Below are 26044 nucleotides of genomic sequence, written 5' to 3' on the forward strand. Positions count from 1 at the left end.
CTCTCGCACTCCCCGCCCCCAGCCGGGACTGTCCCTACCCCGGGCGTGGTGGCGCGGCTCGCACCCCGACGCCCCGCGGACTCCGGGTCCCGGCATGTGGAGCCCTTTGGGTCAGTGTCCGTTCTGCGCTTCACACCGTATTCGGACCTCCCGTGACCCCCTAGACTCCGCCACCTGTAGCCCCAACAACCTTAGTCTGAATCACTTAGAAACTGCCCTTCCTTTTTTCTATGGTCAGGCCTGTCTCCAAAGCCCCAGCTGCCGCTCCCATCCTCAACTTGCCCCATCTATACCATTTACTTTCAAATCCTGCACCTGCCCTGTCCCTCTCACCCGGAGCCCCAGCAGAAGCGGGCTGTTAGAAAATGAGGAGGGACATCTGGCCCAATACAGCTTGGGGCTTTCCTGTAAGCCCCCTTTTAGCTGGAATCTCTTCAATAGCCGATGCACAGCTTCTGCTTGAACTCATTTATTCACCCATTTATTCAACAAACGTTTTTGAGAGCCTGCTCTGTGCCCCATTCTTAGTTCAGACCTTGAAGAGCTCGGTCTTGTGAAAAGAGAAGGAGAGGAATAGAAGTAACGAATGCTTGGAATATGAGGAGGAATTTCCACCATTAACTCCACGTTAGAGTTCACAAAGGGAGGAGGTAAGGGTGCTGAGCATGAAAATGCAGTTAATCCGGAGGCCCTGGGACCTCTCCATCAGCCATTTCTCATTGCTCAGGTCAGCTGATTTGACCAATATTGTCCTCTCCTCTGTGCCAGGCCTTGTGCCAGCTTTGAGGGCAGAGACGTGAGACTTGATCATTTCTATGAACTTGCCTGCCATCTGGTGGAGATGACCCACGGGGGGGGGGAGGGGGGGCTAATACACAAACAAGGATCAAATCCCTAAGCCCAGAATATACATGACTTCCTCCAGAGAGCCTCCAGAGTCCTAATTACTCACTTCCTCCATTGCCCAGTGCTGCCTCTGTCCCAACACTGACCACACACTCAGTTTCTCCATCTGCCTCTCCTACTAGACTGGGAGCTCCAACAGGGCCTCCTCTCAACACTGGTAAGACCCAAAGCAGGTGCTGAGAAAGGTTAGGAATGGAACAGGCTGTTGCTTGAGGCTACCCAGAGTGCAGCAAGGAGACTCAGCTCTCCGAAAGGAGTCCTTGGTCCTTTGGCACTTGACTTCAGAATCACCTGAGTACTTGTTAACTTTGGGCCAATCCCTGCCTTACCAATTTAGAATCTGTAAGTGCCCAGGAATCTGTATTTTCACCAGCAATCCCCTACCTACCCCCACCCCCACGCCAGGTGATTTTAATGCAGGTTCACATTTAAGGACAAATAGTATATCAATATAACCAAAATGTGTGGTGCAGCCTTGAATTATCAGCCCCTTGGGCAGCCCTGGTGGCTCAGTGGTTTAGCGCCACCTTCAGCTCAGGGTGTGATCCTGGAGACCCGGAATCGAGTCCCAGGTCGGGCTCTCTGCATGGAGCCTGCTTCTTCCTCTGCCTGTGTCTCTGCCTCTATCCCTCTGTGTCTCATGAATAAATAAATAAAATCTTTAAAAAAAAAAAAAAAGAATTATCAGCCCCTTGAGGACAATTCTCAATTCCAGTTTCCTCATCTGTAAAATGGGCACATTGTCCTGGCCTCTTCCTGAGTTGCCATCAGGATAAAAAACATAAGGAATCTGCTGAAAGTTCTATAAACAATGAGGTGGTTTAGGAAAGCAGCAGGAGTTTCCTAAGCAGTTTTTGAAATAACTCATTGTAGGGGGCTGCCTAGATGGCTCAGTCAGTTAAGCATCTGACTCTTGGTTGTGGTTCAGGTCATGATCTCAGCATGGTGAGATGGAGCCCTGTGTTGGGCTCTGCACTAGGTGTGGAACCTGTTTGGTATTCTCTCTCCCCTTCTCCCTCTGCCCCTCCCTGCCCCACTCACACTCTCTCTCTAAAAAAGGAAAGAAAGGAAGAAAGGAAGGGAAGGAAGGGAAGGAGAAAGAACGACTTTGCTGTAAATCCTAGACTGTGTCAGCACTAGAAGGGACCATAGAGACTGTGTCTGCTTCTTGCTGTAGAGATGGGAAAATTGAGACTCATTCAGGAGTAGGGACTTGTGGGGTCATCCAGGGATAGAATCTGGCCTACACTGGATTCCCAGCCATGGGATCAACCTGCCCCCTTCTCCCTAGAGAAGCCACCATTATTGGAATGGTAGATCTCATTTGAAATAACAAAGCCAGACTCTAACAGAGAGTAAGAGAAGCCAGCAACATTCCCCTTCCAGATGGAGTTTCCTTTCTCTGTAACTTCCCGAAGGGTCTTAATAACAGTAGTATTTGCTTTGTAAAGCACTCTCATACCCACCAGTCATTCAACAAACGGTTATTGAGCACCTGTCTTCTGCCAAGCCCTGTACTGGTTGCTGGAGAAGGAACATTGCTGTTATTGCCCCATTTCATGATGAGGAAGCTGAGGCCCAAAGGCCATGAGCTTACCTAGCAGGTGAAAAGGCTATTATTCATGCTTGGTGAGGTCCAAGCCAGGGGTTTACCAAAGCCCTGCCCTCCACAAAGTGTTCAAGTACCCAGGCTCCCACAGGTGCCCTTCTTCCCACAATCCTTCTAGTCCTACTGCAGCGGAAAGGAGCGAAGACCAGAATTCCCAGTGTGAAATCAAGAAAGAGATAAGGGAAAAAAAAAAAAAAAGAAAGAGATAAGGGGCTTCTGTATCTATTAATACCCACTTGAAAGCAGCAAAAGCCTGAAAGATGGGGCCCCTTGGCCTCAAGCCTGGGAGATACTGATAAGGCTGTTCTCAACATCAACAGTTCTCTTTAGGCTGGTAGGCTTCCAGAAAATCCACAATTACTGGGCAGCCACTTCCAGTGATGATCTCCTTTCAACCAATAATCCCCTAAGTGAAGCTTGTTTATCCACCCAGTGCAGGAAGAAGGAGGTTCAGAGAGGGGCACTCACAGCTCAAGGTCAGAGAGCAGAAATGAGATGGGAACTTAACCTGTTGCACTGTCAAACCCTAGGGCCTGCCCTTCATACCTCATCACTCCCTGTGAATACCCCAAGAGCCAGGCTCATGGCTGGGCTGTCAAGATTATAATGTGTGGTTTCCAAAGGATATTATGGTGGATAGTCGCTTAATTAGCAAGTGTTCACCCCCATCACCATTTCCACAAACATCTAACTCTAGAGGAGTCCAAAGGGGTGGAAGCTCCTGGACCCTTCGTCCTCAGTATAGAGACATCTTTCCCTTGAAATTTTCCAAGAGGCAGGATTGTGTAGAAGTGACAGGAAGAGCTCCTAAATTAAGTGGATATAAATGGGAACCTTGGTCTGTGTGACTGTGGACAAGTCAATTCATTTTCTTTTTTTTTTTTTTTAAGGTTATTTATTTATTCACACACACACACAGAGAGAGAGAGAGAGAGAGAGAGGCAGAAACATAGGTAAAGGGAGAAGCAGGCTCCATGCAGGGAGCCCCATGCAAGACTCGATCCTAGGTCTCCAGGATCACGTCCTGGGCGGAAGGCAGATGCTCAACCACAGAGCCACCCGGGCTGCCCAATCCCCCCATTTCTATTTTTTTTTTTTTTTAAGATTTTATTTATTTATTCGTGATAGTCACACAGAGAGAGACAGAGAGGCAGAGACACAGGCAAAGGGAGAAGCAGGCTCCATGCACTGGGAGCCCGACGTGGGACTCGATCCCGAGTCTCCAGGATCGCGCCCCGGGCCAAAGGCAGGCGCCAAACCGCTGTGCCACCCAGGGATCCCCCAATCCCCTCATTTCTTAAACCTCATTCAATCCACAGATATTTACTGAGCAATGGTGTCAGACATTGTGCTAGGTGTTGGGGAGATGGCTGGAAGCAAAACACACCCATCTCTGATACCTGGAGCTCACAGTCCAGTGGGAGAGTCAGAATTATTTCCATGAACCTGCACAATATGCTCATTAAGAAGTTTGACAAACAACACAAATAATTCAAGCTTATTTATTCCACATACACCACCTCATCTAAATGCACATTCTTACGTTTTTCAAAAAAAATTTGGGGGGATGCCTGGGTGGCGCAGCGGTTTAGCACCTTCCTTCGGCCCAGGGCATGATCCTAGAGTCCTGGGATGGAGTCCCACATCGGGCTCCCTGCATGGAGCCTGCTTCTCCCTCTGCCTGTGTCTCTGCCTCTCTCTCTGTGTGTGTCTCTCATGAATAAATAAATAAAATCTTTTTTAGGGGCTCCCTGGGTGGCTCAGCAGTTTCGCGCCTGCCTTTGGCTCAGGGCACGATCCTGGAGTCCCGGGATCAAGTCCCGTGGCTCCCGGCATGGAGCCTGCTTCTTCCCTCTGCCTGTGTCTCTGCCTCTCTCTCTCTCTCTCTCTTTGTGTCTATCATAAAAAAAATAAATCTTTAAAAAAAATCTTTTAAAAAATATTTTTAAAAATTAATTTAAAAAAGTAAAAATAAAAAAAAAATTTTTAAATCTCCAAACATGAACATCCCATCATTATAAAGACTGCATAATTGGGAGAGATGATTCTGTGGTGACTTAATTTTATTAAGGGGCACAGAGACATCCATTGTTGAGTTCTGGCAGAGGGAGGTGGGGAGTTTTATGTCTGCAAAATCACATTTGTCTCGAATGATCCCTCGTTGCTACACTGAATTCCCTGACTGACGGTTTGCTGTCCCTGGAGATGTTCTGTCCCTGTGCCAGTTCTGGCTGCGTCTGAACACAGGGCTCTTCCCCATCTGAGAGGCCATCATCAAGCATAGGAGCGAGCCTTAGGAGTGAGGCTGACCCCAACCACATGGCATGGCTGGATGACCTCTAGTAGGTGATTTACGCTCTCCAAGAGCTTTGCTTGCCCCATCTATAGAACAAGGGGCAAAGCCTCCTTACAGGATGCATGTCAGGGTTAAATGAGAAAACAAGCAGATTTGCAAACTGTCCCACAGGTATCATTTAATTTGTCTGCAGAGTTTGGCTTGTGTGTGTGTGTGTGTGTGTGTGTGTGTGTGTTTTCTGAATTGTGAATTAGTTTCAAATTTTCTTAAATTGTGAAATGCTGTATCGAAATTCAAATATCCCACTTTCCTTTAAGACAGGAATATCTGGCAGTACTAGCCAGGCCGTCAGAGTGCTGAGCGGTTGCTGTGCCCTGTTTAGCCAGAGTCTTGACCTTCTAGGCCACCAGAGGCCCTGCCTGGCTCGCCTCACTCCGTGACCTTGCTTGCCCTGCCATTCCAGGCACCTGAATTTGCAATCCCCAACGCCTGTGCCTGGCCAGGGGTAAGCGCCCCACAAATGGTTACTACCGGCAATATTCTTAGCGCCGAAGAACTAACCAGCACCTTCACAGCTCCTCTGCGTTGCAGGTAACTAAAGACGTGGGCATGGAAAAGGAGGAAAAGTGGGCATTCGTAGTGCCATGGGAGACATGGGGCATGGTGCCAGCCAACAGCTGCCTGACTGTGTGGCCTTGGCTAAGTCCTTGGCTACCAATCAGTCCATATGTTCAGTAGGGTATGGGCCAGAGGGTCCAGTCTAGTGTAAGTGGTCTCAGGTCGATAAGCCGTCCTCCTTCCCCCAAAACCCCGTTACTCACTGAACTCATGCTCTGGGGACCTCTCTTTTCACCAAGGCTCACCTGGTGCCACTTCCATTCTCTGCATCACCCCAACCTCTGAGATGGGATTCTGCTTTTCCAAGGAAAGGAGGAAAAACAGACATAGTAGCTGTGCTTGCCCAGACTAGGGCCCCAGAGTCAGTAAAGGACCCTTAGACCAGAGGAACTCTGTTTCAGCTATAAAGGGAGAATGATAACAATGTTTACCGGATAGGGTTGTGGGGACATGAAAGTGCTTAGAACAGTGCCTGGTGCAGAGAGAGCGCTCAGTAAATGTCAGCTGCTATTAGGAATCAAAGAGAAGTTACTGAAGCAGCTTGCTCACATCTCTTCTCCAGGCGGCGAGGAAGCAAGGAAAACTGTTCTAGAGAGGCTGCAGAAAAGATGAATTTTCATGAAGCAATCCTTGCACTGTCCCCCATCCCCTGGGCACGGGTAGACACAAAGATATGAAGAAAAATATGTTCAGAGAGCAATGAAGTGTGTAGATGAAGTGACCCCATATTCCATAGATTCTAAGACCATCCCCCCATTTTAATATCTCTGAAATTGAGGTCCATCAGACTACGGCATGTCCTAAATGTAGTTGGTAGCTCTTTTCTTTCTTAGGGGCTCAAAATAATGTTGTAGCTCATCTTTGATGGTGCCTTAGAGGTAATGAGACCTAGTGTATAAAATGCACCGGGCATGGTGCCTGCTATGTCACAAGCCCTCAGATTATTCTCATGAACTTCAGCATCACCAGCACATTCGAGGTTGGCCATGACAGCTTTTTCTTCCTTTTTCTCGTTTTCTCCCTGACACCTGCTGACCTGCATTTGGTCCCGGGGTTGACAGGCACATGGCAAATGCAGTTAGGGAGAGGAGGACAGAGGGTTCAGGATAGGAAGAGAAAGGCTTTTTATAATATATTAAGATATTCAGAGAGGAGGAGCCATGGATTTTTTTGTTGTTGTTAAAAAAAAAAAAAAAATCCCTGCTGGAAGCCGGAGTTATATATATGCCAAACAGGCCAGGAAACCCAGCAGGCCTCCTGGAGCTGGCAATGAACCGAATCAGGGGCATTGTGTCCAGGCCACTGGCTGGCTGAGGGGGCATTGTTAGGGCCTGGCCCTGTCTGGGAAGAGGGGGCTGGAGGGGGCAGGGGGAGTGTGTTCCCATGACTCCCTGGGGAGTAACAACAATTGGGGCCAGCTGGGAAGCCCGCATGCCAGGGGCCCCAGGGCTATAGGGGGCTGAAGCAGCAAGGGGGGGCAAGGTCAGGGCTTCCCTTTCTCAGGTGGGGGGGCGAGGCCTAAGGAGGGGGAACACGGGGGTCATTCACTACACCCCTCTTCCTCGCCACCCCCAGCCCTGGGCCACAGAGTCTCTCCAAATTACACCCCATATGTGCCCACTTCGCTCTACCTCATAAGCCCACTCTGGTCCAGACAGCCATGTTCTCTCACACAGACCCCCGCATGGCTCCCTTACTGGATCCTTGCTGCCAGCCTGGCTCCCTACACCCTTCTCCACTTGTAGTGAGAAGAATCCTTCCAAAATGTAAAGCACATCACATCCCTCCCATGCTTAAACCTGCCAAAGGCTGCCCAGAACACTTAGAAGAAAACCCAAACTACTTACTCGGGCCCACAAAGCCTTCCTGATAGGCCCAGCCAGCTTCTTAGCCTCCATTTCCAGCCCTCCAGCACACCCCCACCCTGCACTCTGTCCCAGCCACACAGGCCTCCTGCCAGGCCCTGGAATGCTTTCAGCTGGTTCCCTCTGCACACTTTGCAGATCCTGTGCTGGAAACACCCTTCTTCTGTATCTTTGCATGACTCTCTCCTCTTCATGGGTCTCAGGGAGGCCTTTTCTGGAAAATAGACCCTCTTGTTCTCTCCCCTTCCAAGTCATTCTATTACAGTGCCCTGTACTACTGACTTCAGAGAACCCGTTATTCTCCAAAATTATCTTATTTTTGTATTCATGTGTCAGCCTTCCCAGGCTGGACTGTAAGTCTCTGGTGGGCAGGACCCGACTCTTTCATTGCTGGGTCCTAGCACCCGATATCACTGGTTGCTTGGTACTTCATAAGGACTCAGCTAATATCAGCCAGTATTTTTATTATTCCTGTGATCAGGGCATGACAGCTGCCATGTGGTCAGGCTGGGAAGGTCAGTCTCAAGCAAGTTCTGAATCTGTGATCCATGAACCCAAGTTCCAGGAACTTAGACAGAAAAAAAAAAATTACACCTATATATTCACCAGCTTCTGACTACAATGTAACATCTACTTGCACTTGAGGCAGGCACTAGACCAGAGGCCTATTAACAGCAACAGAAACCACAGCTACTTCCATGCCCTGTCACAGCTGTTGCAGGGTCTTGAAATATGTTTATGCCTAGGGCACCTGTGAAATCATGACACTTTTAGACCTGCCAATATTTATTTAGCATGTAAAAAAAAAGTATAATATTTATAATTATCTCAAGTCAATATAATTCTTGTCTTTGTAATCCTATGTTTGTTTGTTTGTTTGTTTGTTTAGAGATTGGGCACCCTTGAGCAGTGGGGGGCGGGGGGAGAGAATCTTAAGCAGATTCAACGCCCAAGATGTGGGGCTTGATCTCATGACCCTGAAATCATGACCTGAGCTGAGATCAAGGGTCAGACACTTAACCAACTGAGCCACCCAGGGGCCCCCTATGTATTTTATTTAATGAGTTTTAAAAACAGCATTTTGAGAGGGGTCCATAGGTTTCACCAGATGCCAAAGGGGTTCATGACACAGACTAAAAAGACCACCTAAAAAGGAGAGTCTTAAAAGAGCCGATGTGGTCTGGCCCTGGTCCTTCTGTCAGCAGACACCAAGCGCACAGGGAGAGTCTGAAGAAGCCTGGAAAAGCAATGAGAACATGGTTTCCGACAGAGACCCTGTGACCTACATTTCCATTTTGCCTGGTTTCCTGTCTTGTTTATGAAATCGTGACATCTACAAAGCTCTGGGTGCAGAGTCCTGGTACAGAAAGCAGGGAGCCCTCGGTTAGGAAGCCCTCTCTGAAAACAATGCTCAGAAGACAGTCCAGCTTTCTCTCCATCCCCCAGCTGGGCCCATGCAGCTCACATGAGCAAGTCCTACAGGAGACCTTCTGGTTACAGTGAAATCCCTCTCACCTGAAATACTCTTTAGGGCTGAAGTAAGACACACTCTCTCCCTATCCATCTGGAACATGACAAGGGAAGGAAAAAAATAACGTTTCTTTTTATAAATACCCCCTAATTCGTTAAAGAAAGCAACTCATCTGGAGCCACAGATTGTGGTGATGTTGGGTACACTCTGGGAGGTGGAGTTGCTGCACAATGTTCTGGTTTAGCAGGGCATCAGGTTCAAAGCCTGATTCTTATGAACCCAAGTGAACAATGGAGAAAGAAATGTCATCTCCAGGATTCTTTCTGGGGCCTGAGATGGGAAAGGCAGGAGCAGGGAGCATCACAGGAGGCAGTTTCTTGGCATCTCTACCTGTCAATCATTGCTATCACATGGGCTCACTGAATAATCTCTAATTTGGGAGTGGAGCAGCAGAAGGTCCCCAAATTAACCTCACTTTTGTCCTTTCCATTTCACTTGGAGCTCCATGGGCCTGAATGTCTGGGGTCATCGACAGTAAGGCTCCAGATATCTAGAGCAGTTCATCTCATACACTGATGGTAGCAAGAACCTGCCTGAGATATTCGAGTCAGGGGTGGAGCTGCGGTGGGAGCCAGCTCAAAGAAAGGACTCACTTTCATTTTAGACTACTGACTGAAGAGAAACTGAACGTGCAGAGGGCAAGGAAGAAATGCCAAAGACTAGTTGAGATGACAATGCAATGTAAACACTTCTCAGAAGACAGGAGCACCTGGCTGGCTCAGTCAGTGGAACATGTAACTCTTGATCTTGGGGTTGTGAGTTTGAGCCCCACACTGGGTGTAGAGATTACTAAAAAATAAAGTCTTTAGGGGCCCCTGGGTGGTGTAGTTGGTTAAGTGCCCAACTCTTGATTTCAGCTAGGGTAGTGATCTCAGGGGTGTGGGATGAAGTCACATATTGGGCTCTATACTCAGCAGGGAGTAGGCTTCAGATTCTCTCTGCCCCTCCCCCACTTGCATTCTTTATCTCATAAATAAATAAATAAATCTTTTTTTAAAAAGATTACTTATTTATTTATTCATAGAGACACAGAGAGAGAATGAGAGGCAGAGAGACAGGCAGAGGGAGAAGCAGGCTCCATGCAGAGAGCCCGACGTGGGACTTGATCCAGGGTCTCCAGGATCATGCCCTGAGCTGCAGGCGGCGCTAAACCGCTGCGCCACAGGGGCTACCCTAAATAAATAAATCTTAAATGAAAATCTTTAAGGCTGCCTGGGTGACTTAGCCAGTTAGGCATCTTTTTTTTTTTTTTAAGATTTTATTTATTTATTCATGAAAGACACGGAGAGAGAGAGGCAGAGACATAGGCAGAGGGAGAAGCAGACTCCATGTAGGGAGCCCGATGTGGGACTCGATCCTGGGTCTCCAGGATCATGCCCTGAGCTGAAGGCAGACGCTCAGCCACTGAGCCACTCAGGTGTCCTGGCATCTGACTCTTGATTTCAGTTCAGGTCTTGATTTCAGGGTTGTGAGTTTTATAAAAAAAAAAAAAAAAAAAGTAAAATAAAGATAGGTGGCTGTGCACAGAATATCTCAGAAAGGCTGCACTAGAAAGTGCTGATAGTGAGTGCCCCTGGTAAAAGAGGGAGTTTGGGGGTGGAGCTTGGATGTAGGAGGGAGCTTGACTTCTTCTTGTGATACACCTTTTGTACCATGTAAGTTCTGTACTGTGCATGAGGTATTGATTAAAAATTAATTTTTGCAGTCTTGCATGTCAGAAGACTTCATAGGAATGTGGCAGGTGCTAAATAAACATGTAAACCATTGTACTATTTCAGGACCTAGCATTTATAGAGTGCCTACTGTGTGCCAAGGGCCCTTTGGCAACACCCGTTTTACAGATCTTAGGAAATGGAAGCTCAGCTAGGAAGGAGCCAAGTGGGGACTCCTCCCAGGTCTGCTGGAAGCCAGAGCTCTGCTCCTCAGCAAGGACCACACAGCCTTGCTCCCTGGAGTGAGCAGTTGGAGGCACCAGATGCTCTGGCAGAATCCAGAGAGATGCCATCTGTGAGGGAAACCTATTCTTAGAGAGCAGAGACAGTCGGTGGTGCAGCCCCCCGCAGCAGTGGGGGGATGCTGGGCAGGCAGAGAGCCAAGGCTCTACCTTCAGCTGAGAAAGAGGAGAGGCTAAAAGCAGGGGCTACTCAGTTCTTAGGACCACCCTTCCTCCTATGTTTGGATGCTATATTAGAAATAACAGCAAACATTTATTGAGTGCTTACTTTATACTCATCATATTGTTTAATCCACCAGACCATCCTGTGAAGTGAGTGATATTAGCATGCCTATTTTATAGATGAAGAAACAGGGGTACAGAATGGTTAAGTCACTTGCCCGAGCAAACAAGGCTGAGCTCAGGCACACCTGCTCCAAAACCTATGTCCATAACCCCCAACTACTCTCAGCTTGCTGAGAGGCCAATTTTAGTTTGAGTTTCCTCAATAGCAGACCCCAAGACAAAGATTTCAGTACAAGTGGTTTATTTGGGAAGTGGTCCCATGTTAGGGGCATGAGCAAGACAGGGAAGGGGGGCTAGTTATCAAGCAAGTGACCATTGCAGGCAGCCATAGTTCAGCCCTGCTGGGGAACTCTGAGAGTCAGTGTGGAGCACGCACCTCAGAGTTATCGGATGTGTTAATCCTCCAGACCTGCTGTGGGTGCCAGAGCAGGTGCCAGTGGCAAGCGAGAGCCCTCAGGCAGAAAGATATAGTAGTGGCAGTTGGAAAAGTTGGCTGGTGTGCAGCAAAGCAGTAAGCTAGAGGGGATTGGGTGGAGCACCTCCAGCATCTGCTTGCTGATGGCCACCTTCTTCCTCCCCAGGACCTTGGGATTCTCCAAGCATGCAGCACAACATAATGGCTGAGAACACTGCTGTTAGAATCAGACATAATCCCATTGTGATGACCTAACAGGTCTGTGACTCAGTTTCCTCATTTGTAACAGGATGACAGTCGGCTGCATATCATTCCCTACTACCTTGTTACTCCAGGTATAGCTCAAACCGGCAGCACCAACAGCCTGTGAGAAACACAGAATCTCTGGCCCCACTCCAAACTCACTAAGTCAGAATCTACACTTTAATAAGAGCACCAGAGACTCATGTGAACATTTCTACTAGTACTTTCTAAAAAGAGACTGAAGTATTCCTACTAGACCAAATTGGTGGGCCATGGAGCAAATCTTCCTGGAGACCTGTTTGATTTGTCCGGCGCAGTGATCTTAAAAATCAGACTGGACGTGAGTCTCCAGTTCCCCATGCTGCCATCACTTCCTAATGCACTGCATTTTCTTTTCTTTTTTTTTTTTTTTTTTTTAAGATTTTATTTATCTATTCATGATAGACACAGAGAGAGAGAACAGCAGAGAGGGAAGCAGGCTCCATGCAAGGAGCCCAATGCGGGACTCAATCCCGGGACCCCAGGATCATGCCCTGGGTGGAAGGCAGGCGCTAAACCACTGAGCCACCCAGGGATCCCCTGCACAGCATTTTCATTTATGCACCTTGCCAGACCCCTCTGGGCATCTGAGTTTGCAGCCTCCTCTGAAACCCATCCTATAACTAGCTAATATTTGCATAGCATAGCTTAGGTTTCTAAATTTAACATAAGGCACTGGAAAAAAAAAAAGGGGGTTTTGAACCCAGACAGCTCTGGGTTTAAACCCTGATTTGGCTATCATAATGGTTGTATTATCTTGGGCAAGTTACTTCCCGCCTCTGACCCTCAGTGTCCACATCTGTAAAATGAGGATCAAAATATGTAACTGCAAGGTCATTGTATGGGTTGAAAATAATATCTGCAAAGCACCTGGGGGGGAAGTAGGAGCTCACTAAATTGAAATAATTAGTAGTAGCAGCTCTTATAATTATACAAGTCCAATGTGGACCCTGGATGTGTATTAGGATTATCCTCATTTTACACGAAACTAAGGCTCTGAGAGGTTAAAAATCTTCCCCAAGGTCACACAGTAGTGGAGTGAGGATTCAAACTCATATCCCCCTAGCTCTATATCTGCACTGTCCACTAGAATTTTCTGCCAGGATGAACGTGTTCCATATCTGTGTTATCCAATATGGTAGCCACTAGCCACACATGGCTACAGAGCACTTGAGATATGGCTGGTTTCAATTGAGACACACTCTAAGTATATACCACATGCCTGATTCTGAAGACTCAGTACAAGAACAAAGGATATAAAATATCTCTAATTTTTATATTAATTTTTATATGTTAAAATAATATTTTAGAAATCCTGGGTTAAAATATATAAGATTAATCTCACCTGCTTCTTTCTGCTTTTTTTTTCACGTGGCTACTAAGGAAAATTACGATTACATATATGGATCATGATATGTTCCATTAGACAGTGGAATCCTAGAGTGTCTCTAATAGAATACCACCTGAGCCGAGGAGTTTAATATTTTCTAAAAACATATTTGCAACCTTCTGCCCACAAGCAAGGAGCCCTGTTCCATAGAATGGTCGAAGACCGTACCCACCAGAAAGAGACTTCAGGGCCCTCCTCTGAGCTCGATGACCCCTGACACCCAGAGGGGGTGGTTTTCCCTGGTCTCACAGTAGCCAGCAACACAGCTAGAATGACGTCCAAGGCTCCATAGCCCTATTCACCATTCAAGAGTACCTAATGGGATGTGGAATTCAGTGCTTTTGCTTCGGCAAATGGAACCCTGGGACAATATAAGTTGGAGTCCAAGAATCATGATCTTGAGAAGGAAGGATCCTTTGGGATGATTCACCGATGGAGCCAATCTCGAGTGAAGAAGCCCCCATCAGCACCTTAGGGCCATGTTATTTTGAGGGGAGGCTCTTGTTGTAGAGGAGGAAATCTGAGATGTCATGCCATACATTGCTATCCTGGTACAGGTATGTCATGGAGGACTGCAGTGAGGGCTGCAGAGTAGGCCGATGGTACTCAAAGAGCCACAGCACCAGCCCCCACACGACTGCGGTGAACAGACGGAATAGGTCCCACCTGGGTTCAGGAATGTAGCCCTTCTCCACGCCCAGGCGGCATAGAGCAAACAGGACTCGTGAGAGCAGGTACATGTTGATCTGCAGGGAGGGAATGACAGAGGATTATGGGAGGGCACAGCCACTGGGAACCTTCTGCCCAACCCCTGGAGGTACTGGAGCATCTACTGCACACTGGGTCAGTGTCTTGTCTTTCTTTTCTTTTCTTTTTTCTTTTCTTTTCTTTTCTTTTCTCTTTTCTTTTTTCTTTTTTTTCTTTCTTCCTTCCTCCCTCCCTCCCTCTTTCTTTCTTTCTCTTTCTTTTTAGTTTATTTATTTATTTTAGTAATCTTTACACCCAATGTAGAGCTCAAACCCATGGCTCCAAGCTTAAGAGTCTCATGTTCTTCCAACTAAGCCAGCCAGGAACTCCTAGATCAGTGTTTTTCAAAGCTAGTATGCAAGAAGATTTGAAGTGGTAGGTAGTAGGTATTTTAAAGATTTTTTTAATTTATTCATTTGAAGGAGAGAGAGAGGGAAAGAGAGAGAGAGAGAGAGAGAGAGAGAAGGGGGAGTGGAGAGGCAAAGAGAGAAGGAGAGAATCTTAAGCAGGCTCCATGCCCAGCGCAGAGTGTGACGCCAAGGCTCAATCTCAAGACCCTGAGATTGTGACCTGAGGCAAAATCAAGAGTCAGATGCTCAACCAACTGAGCCACCCAGGCACCCCTGTAGTAGATATTTTATAATGTTGCTATTTCTATAATTATCATTCTTGTTCATTAAAATGTTTAGAAAATGAATATATTTACATGGTTCAAAAAGGTAGGGGCACCTAGTGGCTCAGTGGTTGAGCATTTGCCTTTGGCTCAGGTCGTGATCCTGGGGTCTTGGGATTGAGTCCCCCATCGGATTCCTCGCATGGAGCCTGCTTCTTCCTCTGCCTGTGTCTCTGCCTCTCTCTGTGTCTCTCATGAATAAATAAATAAAATTAAAAAAAAACAAAAACAAAAAGCAAAACAAAACAAAACAAAAAAACTGAAAGGTAACCGGACACCAAAAACCACGATCCACAAAAAAAAATTTTTAATTGACAAATTGGGGATCTCTGGGTGGCCCAGCGGTTTAGCGCCTGCCTTTGGCCCAGGGCCCAATCCTGGAGAACTTGGATCGAGTCCCACGTCGGGCTACCTGCATGGAGTCTGCTTCTCCCTCTGTCTGTGTCTATGCCTCTCTCTCTCTCTCTATGTCTATCATGAATAAATAATCTTAAAAAAAATAAAATAAAAATAAATAAAATTGATAAATTGGATCTCATCAAAATTTAAAATTGTTTGGTTGTGAAAGCCCATATGAAAAGGCTAAAAAGAAAAGCTGCAGCTGGGAGAAAATATTTACAAACACATATCTGACAAAAACTAGTATCTGGAATATATTTAAAAAAAAAACTCTCAAAACTCAATGGTAAAAAAAGAAAAAATCCAATTAGAAAATGAGCAAAAGATGCAAACAGATGTTTGAACTGGTTCCACAGATGGAAAATAAGCACATGTAAAGATGTTCCCTAATGTTTAGCCATTAGGGAAATGCAAATTAAAACCACAATGAGAAGCACTACACACCTATCAAAATGGCTAAAAAAAATGTGATAAACCAAATGCTGGTTAGGATGTGGAGGAAATGGATCATTTGTATATTCCTGATGGAAATGTAAAATAGTACAGTCACTCTGTAAAATACATTGGCAGTTTCTTAAAAAATTAAACATGCAGGGGGATCCCTGGGTGGCTCAGCGGTTTAGTGCCTGCCTTTGGCCCAGGGCACAATCCTGGAGTCCCGGGATCAAGTCCCGCGTCGGGCTCCTGACATGGAGCCTGCTTCTCCCTCTGCCTGTGTCTCTGCCTCTCTCTCTCTCTGTCTATCATGAATGAATGAATGAATGAATGAATGAATTAAACATGCAGGGATGCCTGGGTGGCTCAGTGGTTGAGCATTTGCCTTTGGCTCAGGGCATGATCCTAGGGTCCAGGATCGAGCCCCACATCCGGCTCCTTGCAGGAAGCCTGCTTCTCCCTCTTCCTGTGTCTCTCATGAATAAATAAGTAAAATCTTAAAAAAAAAAACATGCACGGAGGGTGCCTGGCTGGCTCAGTAGGTAGAATGTGCAACTCTTGATCTCAGAGTTCTGAGTTTGAGCCTCACATTGGGTATAGAGATTATGTAAAAATAAAAATCTTAAACAAAATTAAACATGTATGTATCATATGACCCAGCAATTGCACCCTTGGGCATTTATTTCAGAGTAACGAAAACCTATGGTCACCCTAAAACTTGTACAAGAATCTTCTTAGCTGTATTTCTTTTTTTTTTTTTTTTTTTTTTTTTTAAATATTTTTTTTTTTTTTAATTTTTATTTATTTGTGATAGTCACAGAGAGAGAGAGAGAGAGAGAATGAGGCAGAGACACAGGCAGAGGGAGAAGCAGGCTCCATGCACCGGGAGCCTGACGTGGGATTCGATCCCGGGTCTCCAGGATCGCGCCCTGGGCCAAAGGCAGGCGCCAAACCGCTGCGCCACCCAGGGATCCCCTTAGCTGTATTTCTAATAGCCAAAAGCTGGAAACAACCCAGTTGTCCTTCAGTAAGTGAATGTTTTAACAAAGAGTGGTGCATCTCTGCCCTGGAATGATCTATGGATACACACACACAACTTGGATGAATCTCCAGGGAATTATGCTGTGTGCAAGAAGCCAGTTCCCAAAGGTTACACACTGTAATGACTCTACTTATATAACATTTTTGAAATGATAAAATTTTAGAAATGGAGGTCAGAGTAGTTGTTGCCAGGGGTCAGGGAAAGAAAGGAAGAGAGAGGGAGATGGTATGACCAGGATTCCTAGCCCTTGGAAGTTCTTAGCCCAGGGCTCACTTGCTTGCTAGCTTTCTTCCTTTCTCTTTCCTTTTTTTTTTTTTTTTAAAGATTTTATTTATTTATTTATTTATTTATTTATTTATTTATTTAGACAGAGAGAAAAAGCATAAGTAGGCAGAGTGGCAGGCAGAGGGAGAGAGAGAAGCAGACTCCCGGCTGAGCAAGGAGCCCAATGTGGGGCTTGATCCCAAGATCCTGGGATCACAAACTGAGCTGAAGGCAGATGCTCAACCGACTGAGCCACCCAGGTGCCACTCCAACCAGTGACATTTTTAACAAAAAAGCAAACCTCGGGAAACTCAAAATACAAATTCTCCTATCTATCCTATCCCACAGTTCTGTGGTAAGTAAATTTCAGATGTATTGACACGCGTAAGGAGATGTCTGAATGAAGATGTAGGCTAGTGTGTGTGTCCTGGCAAAAGGCTAGAGAGCCCCTAGATAGTGTCCACCTAGAGACTGGGGATATCAAGACTGGTCCACCCAACCAACAGAGAGCTCTGCTCATGTTAAAAAGAAGGACAGACTGAAAGAAGGGTCTCACAGACACATTATTCTGTGAAGAAAAAGATAGTGTGATCTCATTGGTAGAAAACTCCTGGCATGTACAGACACAAGCACAGACAATTTCTGAAGCGCCACACAAGACACAGTTAAAGTGTTCCTGGACAGTGGCTTGACAATTGGAGGGGGATGGTAACGATCTTTTCAATATACCTTCTAATTTTATTGTGACCTACCCCCAAGCACTAGAAGCGTGCCAGGCACACAGGGGGTGCTTAGTCTGCTTTTTTTTTTTTTTTTTTTAAGATTTTATTTATTTATTCATGAGAGACACACACACACACACACACAGAGGCAGAGACCCAGGCAGAGGGAGAAGCAGGCTCCATGCAGGGAGCCCGATGTGGGACTCGGTCCCGGGTCTCCAGGATCATGCCCTGGGCTGAAGGCAGGCGCTAAACTGCTGAGCCACCCCGGCGTCCCAGTCTGCATTTTTTTAAACGTGAAAATGAAACATGATTCTTAGAATTTGAAAGTATTTCTAAATTTGAGGGAGGCAAAGAGAGGGGCTGCCAACTTTTCATGTCACCCAAGAAAGACTTTAAAACAAGTGTTTCATTTCACCAAAAAAAGGGATTTTAACCCAGAAAAATGTCAGGATACAGAAAAAGAGATCATCCTCGGAGTGCAATAAGTTTTGTTTTATGAAAATGTTACTCCAGAGTCATCTTTTTTTTTTTTAAGTAAGCTTTATGCCTAACGTGGGACTTGAACTCATGACTCTGAGATCAAGAGTCATATGCTCTACTGACTGAGCCAGCCACCCAAGTGCCCCCAGAACCATTTTTTTTCTTATTTCACTGCACAGTGTCTTTGGTTTTTTTTTTTTTTTTATTTTTTTTATTTTTTGTGTGTGTGTCTTTGTTTTTTAATCTTTGCTCCAGTGCTCACTTCAGCAGCATGTAGACTAAAATTACAATGATACAGAGAAGATTAGTATGGCTCTTGAGCAAGGATGACACAGAAATTCATGAAGCATTCCATATTTAAAAAAAAAAATCTTTGCTCCAGAGAACACCACATATATTGACTTGGGGAACCATGAATTTCAACAAGCTGTTTGGTTTACAGATGGTGAAACAGAGAGAAAGTGACCTTCCCAAGGTCACACAGGGACTGCTGGATCAAAGACCCTCAGATATGGAAGGGAGGAAAAAGCTCATCTTCTTTGACCTTCACCCAAATTTTATACCTGGACCATGTGCCTCCCCACCCAGCCCCCCAAGCCCTGAGCCCTATCCTGGGGAAGAGTCTTTACCTGGCTGTTGATGTTATTGTTATCTCCAAACACCAGCAGGCTCCCGATGAAGGCAGCCAGGAACGAGTGCACCTGGTAGGTGTCGCCCTGCACACGGGACTGCAGGGCGCAGAGCCCCTTATAGGTGAACACAAAGCAGGCCAGGTTCCGGGAGTGAGTGTACGTGGCTTGCAGGATGGCCCACAGCTTGTCCTGGAAGCTGCACAAACACAGGGGGCCCCCATGAGCACAGACCCAACTGTTCCAGGGGCATTCACCCATTGGGCATGCAAACCTGAACCAGCAAGGAGCTCAGGCCGGGACTCACCCACCCCAGGCCTCTAGCCTCCATGTCCTCAGGGCTTCTCCCCAACCAGATTTAGGCCTCGATTCCATGCCATTTCCTCAGAGAGGGCTTCCCTGACCATTCTGTCCCTTTTTCCTACTTTTCCTTCACAGCTCTTATACCAGCTGACATTAATATGCTTAATCCCTTCCCACTCCCCTAAGCTACCAGAGAGTGGTGTCTATACCTTGTTGATCCCCAGGGCCCAGAACAGGGCCTGGCACATAGTCGGTGCTCAGTAAATGGGTTGTCTTTTTTGGCATGAGCAGGTGAAGACATGAATGAAGGAGTAAGGGAGAGCCTACTATGTACTGGAACTGGGGGTATCATTCTGAGGAAAAATACTTGCTGCCTTCATAGGGTATGTGATCTAATGGGAGAGAAAAACATAAATAATCACAGAGAAAAAAAAAATCACAGAGCAAGGGTCAAACTTGGACCTTGACCAGAGATGATCCTGGGATCTGAAGGATGAGGAGTCAATGAGGTCGAGAGGGGGAAAGGGACTGCATACCAGGCAGAGGGATCAGCAAGTGCAAAGGTCCAGAGGAGAGACAGAGAGTGGGGAGTAAGGGGACAGAGAGAAACCATCAAGCCTAAGCAGAGAATGCGGGGAAAGTGGGGCCATGCTGTTTTGTCTTTATCCTGAGAAAAGTGCACTTTTTAAATTGGGAAAGGATTCTATTTATCCTTTATAATTAAGTCACTAGGGGGCAGTGAGGAGAACACAGGGGAAGGGCAACGTGTACTCTGGGAGGTCATTCAAGGATGATGCAACCAAGTGCTTTCAAGGCTAGATGAGAACCTTGAGGTGGGTCTATGTGGAAGTCTGCCAGGTGACTGGAGACAGCCAAGAGTCAGATGGTTCTTGCCTCAGAGGAACATGTGCCCAGTGTTGCCAGTTTTCTTTTTTTTCTTAATCTCTTTTTTTTTTTTTTTAATAAACATTATGCCCAACCTGGGGCTCAAACTCAAAACCCCAAGATCAAGAGTCACATGCTGTACTGACTGACCCAGCCACATGCCTCTACTGTTGCCAGTTCTAATGAAAGAAAACTGGATTTCCCAGTTATTAAGTATTGGTGCTAATCTTGCCTTCAAAATGTTTCTAGAGGGCACCTGGGTGGCTCAATTGGTTAAATATCAGCCTTTGTCTCAGGTCAGGCTCCCATGATCTCAAGTTACTGCATCCTGGAATCCAGCTCAGCGTTGGGCTCCCTCCTCAGTGAGGAGCCTCCTTCTCCCTCTGCCCCTCCTCCTGCTCCTGCTCTCTGTCAAATAAATGAATAATAATAAAAAAAAATCTTAAGGGACACCTGGGTGGCTCAGCAGTTGACCGTTGCCTTTGGCTCAGGGCATGATCTCGGGGTCCAAAGATTGAGTCCCACATCGTGCTCTCTGCAAATCTTTTTTATTTTTATTTTTTTAAAGATTTTTATTTATTTATTCATGAGAGACACAGAGAATAGAGAGAAAGACAGACAGACAGGCCGGCAGAGGGAGAAGCAGGCTCCATGCAGGGAGCCCGATCCAGGACTCGATCCCAGGTCTCCAGGATCATGCCCTGGGCTGAAGGCAGCACTAAACCGCTGAGCCACCTGGGCTACCCTAAAAATCCTTTTAAAAAAAATCTTAGGGGATCCCTGGGTGGCTCAGTGGTTTAGCACCTGCTTTCAGCCCGGGTCGTGATCCTGCGTTGGGCTCCCTGCACGGAGCCTGCCTCTCTCTCTCTCTCTCTGTACCTCTCATGAATAAATAAATAAAATCTTAAAAAAAAAAAAAAAAGTGTTTCTAGAATCTTTTTTTTTTTCTAGAATCTGATCACTTCTCACCTAACTGCCACCACCAATGCCTGAGGAACCAGCATTGCTCACCTTGATCATTGCCTGTTTTGTTCACTGTTCTATCCTTAGTACCTAAAACAGTGTCTGGGACATAGCAGATGTTCAATAAATATTTACCATTTGAATGAATGAGTTCAATTTTAAGAAAATGGAGGGTAGGGATGCCTGGGTGGTTCAGTGGTTGAGTGTCTGCCTTTGGCTAAGGGCGTGATCCTGGAGTCCGGGGATCGAGTCCTGCATTGGGCTTCCTGCATGGAGCCTGCTTCTCCCTCTGCCTGTGTCTCTGCCTCTCTCTGTCTCTCATGAATAAATAAATTAAATCTTAAAAAAAAAAAAGGAGGGTAAAAAAACAAAAATCAATGAATCAGGGGCACCTAGGTGGCTCAAGTGGTTGAGTGGTGTATGCCTTTGGCTCAGGTCAAAATCCCGGGGTTCTAGGATCGAGTCCTGCATCAGGCACCTTGCAGGGAGCCTGCTTCTCCCTCTGCCTATGTCTCTGCCTCTCTTTGTGTCTCTTATGAATAAATAAATAAAATCTTTAAAAAGAAAATCAATGAGTCAATAAAAGCAAAAATACAAAAGCAGGGCCGAATTCCAGCCCCATGTTGGGTGTAGAGATTACTTTAAAAAAAAAAAAAAAAAAAAAACAATCCTGGGGCACCTGGGCAGCTCGGTTGATTAAGCATCTGACTTCAGCTCAGGTCATGATCTTGGGCTCCTGGGATTGAGCCTTGTGTAGGGCTCCCAGCTCACTCAGGAGTCTGCCTCTCCCTCTCCCTAGGCCCCTCCCCCTGCTCACACTCACTCTCTCTCTCAAATAAATAAATATAACCTTAAAAAAAAAAAAAAAGAGCAATCCTTAAAAAAAGAAAAAAAAGAGAGAGAGAGACAATCTTGCAGGCTGGATTTGGCTGATGGGCTATCCATGTGTGTTCCTTACAAGCTCCAGGTGAGGTTCTATACATTACAAACCAGGACAGAGTAGTTTCCGAGAAGTGCCGTGAGGACAACGTTATGAGGGATGGAGGAAGACCAAGAAGTCTGGGTGAGCGAGGTAGGTCACGAACAGTTTTCCCAAGGAAGCGATCCTCACATAACTGGTGTGGGTTGCCAGGAAGGAAATAAAGGTGGGGTAGAAGAGGAAAGAGTACGCCTGGAGGGGGTTACTGCATCTGCAATGTGTGGAGGTGGAACCCCATGTGGCATGGCAGCAAGTCCCAGGTGCCAGGGGTGCTCCAGTGTGCAAGGGAATAGTGTGGGTTACAGCGGAGGCCAGGCAGCAGAGGGCCTTATGGTTGTCTTTTTTTTTTTTTTTTTTAGTTTTTAATTCCAGCATAGTTAACATACACTATTATATTAGTTTCAGGTGTACAATAGAGTGATTCAATACGACTAGTCGCAGAGGGCCTCTTAAGGAATGAAGCTAGGCTTCTTTGGGGTACAGTGGGAGCCAGGGTGGTTTTTGAGCATGAATAAGAGAATCAGGGTCATACTTAAGGAGATAGATGGTGGTGTCAGGTGGACAGGCTAGACCTAGCTAGGAAGCTAGTTGCAGGTATGCTGCTGCTGAGGGCTAACCGGACTCTCCCCCGGTCTGAGAGGTGTGCAGAGGGGGTGGGTACCTGCCACTCCGGAAGAGAAAGGTCATGACCAGCGCGTGAGGGGCCCGGATTTTGGCTCCATAGCTGTAGAAACGAAAGGAAACAGTTACTACAGCATCACTGCCTCACATTCTCTTTCTGGGCTCTCTGACTCCTTGTCCCCTGCTCTAGCCCTAATCCTAATGTTACCCTGGAAGGGGAGATAATGCTGGCTTTCATGTTAGATCTGGGTTCAAATCCCAGCTCTGACACATTCCGGTCGAGGGGGGCGGGGCTCAGGCTTGCTATTTAACTTCTCTGAGCCTCAGTCTGCCTAACAGCAAAAGAGGACGTCCAGCTAGAGGGCTGGTTATAATTTAAATGAAAGGCGACAATGTGTGTCAAAGGCCTCCACTGTCCCCACCCAACTGGAGTTGCTCCCTCAGTTCCACCCTGACTTTCCCAGTAGAGTCAGACTCATCTTTTTAAAACTTAAATCATATCACATCCCAACTTAAAAGCTGCCTATACTTTTCCAGTACTCAAAATAAAATCCAGTCTCCTCCCACAGCCTTGAAAGTGCTGCAAGATTTGGCTCCTGCTTGCTTCTCCTACCTCTCACACCTCTCTTCTGTTCAAGCCCCATGGCCTTCCTGGAGCTCCTCTGACCTGCCAGTTCTCCCCTGCCTCTGGGCAGGCTGTTCCCTCCGCCCAGACTGCTCCTTCTTACTCCTCACGTAGCCACCAAGTCCTCAGCTGGCACCTCTATGGAGGCTCCTTACCCACCAGACGAGGTGAAGGCAATATTTTCATTGCCACAGAGCTCCAAGCTTCTCTGCAGCATTTTACACTCTGGATCATTTCTGGAAAGTTCTATCTTTCGTTTGGTCAATCTTAAAATTAACAAAGTTCCTAAAGCAGTTGCTGAGTAACATTGTACTTCCTTCTACTTGTTCAAAATGTATTTCTTTCCAACTATTATACACAGGAGGACCTCAGCTTTGTAAAAATGGATTTAAAGGGACGCCTGAGTGGCTAGGTGTTGAGCACCTGCCTTCGGCTCAGGGTGTGATCCTGGAGTCCCAGGATCGAGTCCCAGATCGGGCTCCTTGCATGGAGCCTGCTTCTCCCTCTGCCTTTGTCTCTGCCTCTCGCTATCTCTCATGAATGAATAAAATCTTTTTTTTTTTTTTAAGTTTCTTTTTTTTTTTTTTTTTTTAATTTTTATTTATTTATGATAGTCACACAGAGAGAGAGAGAGGGGCAGAGACATAGGCAGAAGGAGAAGCAGGCTCCATGCACCGGGAGCCCGATGTGGGATTCGATCCCGGGTCTCCAGGATCGCGCCCTGGGCCAAAGGCAGGCGCCAAACCGCTGCGCCACCCAGGGATCCCGAATAAAATCTTTTAAAAAATGGATTTTAAAAAAGACTGGAAGGAAATATACCACAATATTGTTAGCCATGTTCCCTGAGCTATAGGAATATGAGAATTTACAATTGTCCTTTTAAAACTTTTCCATATTTCCAAAATGATCTGTAACGGTTAAGCACTGCTTTTAAAATTAAAATAATTGAGGGGCGCCTGGGTGGCTCCATAAGTTGAATGTCCAACTCTTGATTTTGGCTCAGTATGACCTCAGGATGGTGAGATTGAGCCCCAGACTCAGCACACTCAGAGGAGAGTCGGCTTGAGATTCTCTGGCCCTCTCTCTCTGCCCCTCCCCACCTGGTGCACGCCCCACCTGGTGCACGCCCCACCTGGTGTATGCCTTCTCTCTAAATAAGAGCACCTGGGTGGCTCTGCTGGTTAAGCACCTGCCTTTGGCTCAGGTCGTGACTCCGGAGTCCTGGGATCCAGCCCCCAATCAGGTTTCCTGCTCCCTTGGGGGCCTGCTTCTCCCTCTGCCTTCCCCCCTGCTTGTGTATTTTCTGTCAAATAAATAAAATCTTAAAAAAACAAAAACAAAAAACAGCGCACAGATAGGTGGCCCCAAGGTTTGAAGAGAGGCAGTCCAGAGGCACTCTCACCACCATGCCACAGTGCGACTAGCAAGTCAACTCCAAGAAGACACATCTTTGTTCGGTTTGTTTACTGTGCATCCCCTGTTAGCACAGTAGGCTCTCAATGAAAGATAGCGGTTATGCATGAGTTTTAAAGGAGGGGGACTTCCCTCCAGTTCCCAACCACGTGAAATGACCCCATGACCTCTTTTCCAGCAGATCTGATAGCCAGGGTGGAATCAATTTGCCCCACAAACATCTGTAGCTTCTTTTAGTCATTGTCACTCCTCAAGCTTATGCCCCAGGAGTTCCCCTGGCCGGATGGGGGGCTTAGAGCTAGAGCCATACAGATGAGGAGTGAGAAACGGGATGGGAGCCCACAAGCAGCTTAATGGTGAGAGCAGAGACGGAGGCGCCGCTGGCCTGCTAGATGCCAGTGGCCACTTCTCCTTGTGCAAAAGGGGCCGTTGAAGCCAGACACACCCAAGATCACAAAGCAGGGTGGTGGGGAAGGTAGGCCCGAACGGGGATGAAAGGGCTGGCCTGGGAGGTGGTCAAGGCAAGTGGGCCAGGTTGCAAAGCATGGAGGACCCGAAACTGCCCCACCCGGGAAGGCGCACGGCACCCCAAATCCCCAGCGCCCACTGTGCAGATGGTGGGCTCCGAGGCCTGGAGACACGCTAGGGCTGCTCAAGAACACACAGCGTGGCGACGGGCCCAGGGTCCGCTGCTCGGACCCTAGCCGGACCCAGCCCCCCGCCCCCGCGCAGCCCCACGGCCCCACTCACACTGCCCCGTTCCGGAAGCCCTTAAGCATGGCCAGCGCGGCGTGGTACCGGCGCTTGCGCAACAGCGCATTGACTGCATGGAGCAGAGCCGGCAGCTGCGGCGGGATGGCCATAGCTCGGGAGGCGCGAGGGGCGCAGGCGAGCAGCACCAGCCGCACTGACAGCCCGGGTTCCGGCGGCGCAGCCCGCAGCCCGCAGCCCCCGGCCGAGCAGCGGCGTCTCGGCGCTCACAGGCTGCGTTTGCTGTCACTCTCGCGGGAGAGCCTATCAGACGGCTCACGCGGGGCACCGGAGGCTCGCACTTTCCCAAGAGCGGTCTGATGATGGGAAGGGTGGGAACGCTGGTAACCAATCACAGTGGGCGCCGCCCCACTCGCCCGAGGGAGGTCGGAATCCCGCACCTGCCGCTGGGCCGACCGTAGCCTGTTTCCAGCTGCTCGGAAGGGGGTTTCTTGAAAGAGGAGCTGCCCTCCCTAGAATTAGGGGAGTGACCCCGAGAGGAGCCAGCCTCATCAACACAAGACAATTCTGGTTGGGTAACCGTGATCATAGCAAACTTCTCATTAAGTCATAAATCAAATGACACCTCAAGGGCTTCCATTTATTCTTCAAATCCAAACCCCTTGCCACAGTCCACAAGAGGGACTATAACCTGGCCTCTCCTTCCTTCTCCAGCCCCCTGGAGAAGGGGGCTCCATATATCCTGTTACTCGCCCCCTCATTCACTCCTCTCCAGCTAAATTGTCCTCCTTGCCATTCCTTGAGCAGGCCGAGAAGGCTCCTGTCTCAGCGCCTCTGCACCTGTTTCCCTGACCGGTATGCCTGACTCCCATGGTGGGCTCCTTCTCCATCTTCAGGTTTCAGATCAAATGCTACCTCTTCAGAGAGGGCTTCCTAGATGTCCCATCTAAAGAAGCACTGCCCTCTCTTTTATTTTCCTCATATAACTTTTCACTCTTT

At 47.3% G+C, this 26044-nt stretch overlaps 1 protein-coding gene and 1 non-coding gene across 4 annotated transcripts; one reads left to right on the forward strand and one right to left on the reverse strand.

The window, feature by feature from the left end:
- Window positions 1-11288: 11288 nt before the first annotated feature.
- PXMP4 (peroxisomal membrane protein 4) lies at window positions 11289-25284 on the reverse strand. Of its 3 annotated transcripts, XM_077872777.1 has the most exons (4): window positions 25085-25275; window positions 22337-22399; window positions 18546-18744; window positions 11289-13897 (listed from the first exon to the last, which is right to left on the reverse strand). In XM_077872777.1, the coding sequence occupies exons 1-4, from the start codon at window positions 25195-25197 to the stop codon at window positions 13634-13636; spliced, it is 639 nt and encodes a 212-aa protein (XP_077728903.1). In that variant the 5' UTR covers window positions 25198-25275; the 3' UTR covers window positions 11289-13633. The 3 variants fall into 3 exon arrangements, with proteins under 3 accessions (XP_077728903.1, XP_077728905.1, XP_077728904.1); XM_077872779.1 differs by lacking the exon at window positions 18546-18744 and having other exon boundaries at window positions 25085-25284; XM_077872778.1 differs by lacking the exon at window positions 22337-22399 and having other exon boundaries at window positions 25085-25281.
- Window positions 18171-18277, forward strand: LOC144298940 (U6 spliceosomal RNA). The gene has a single exon (XR_013365775.1). It is a non-coding gene; the product is annotated as a U6 spliceosomal RNA (small nuclear RNA).
- Window positions 25285-26044: the final 760 nt, after the last annotated feature.

Source organism: Canis aureus, chromosome 26, assembly GCF_053574225.1.
Source record: "Canis aureus isolate CA01 chromosome 26, VMU_Caureus_v.1.0, whole genome shotgun sequence".
Classification (NCBI taxonomy): domain Eukaryota; kingdom Metazoa; phylum Chordata; class Mammalia; order Carnivora; family Canidae; genus Canis; species Canis aureus.

Excerpts from the sequence above, each read along its gene's own strand:
- PXMP4 (XM_077872777.1), bottom strand. The coding sequence starts at position 25,197 with ATGGCCATCCCGCCGCAGCTGCCGGCTCTGCTCCATGCAGTCAATGCG. Across the intron at positions 22,400-25,084 it reads GGCTTCCGGAACGGGGCAGT|CTATGGAGCCAAAATCCGGG; the intron begins GTGAGTGGGGCC and ends TCGTTTCTACAG. Across the intron at positions 18,745-22,336 it reads TTTCTCTTCCGGAGTGGCAG|CTTCCAGGACAAGCTGTGGG; the intron begins GTACCCACCCCC and ends GTGTTTGTGCAG.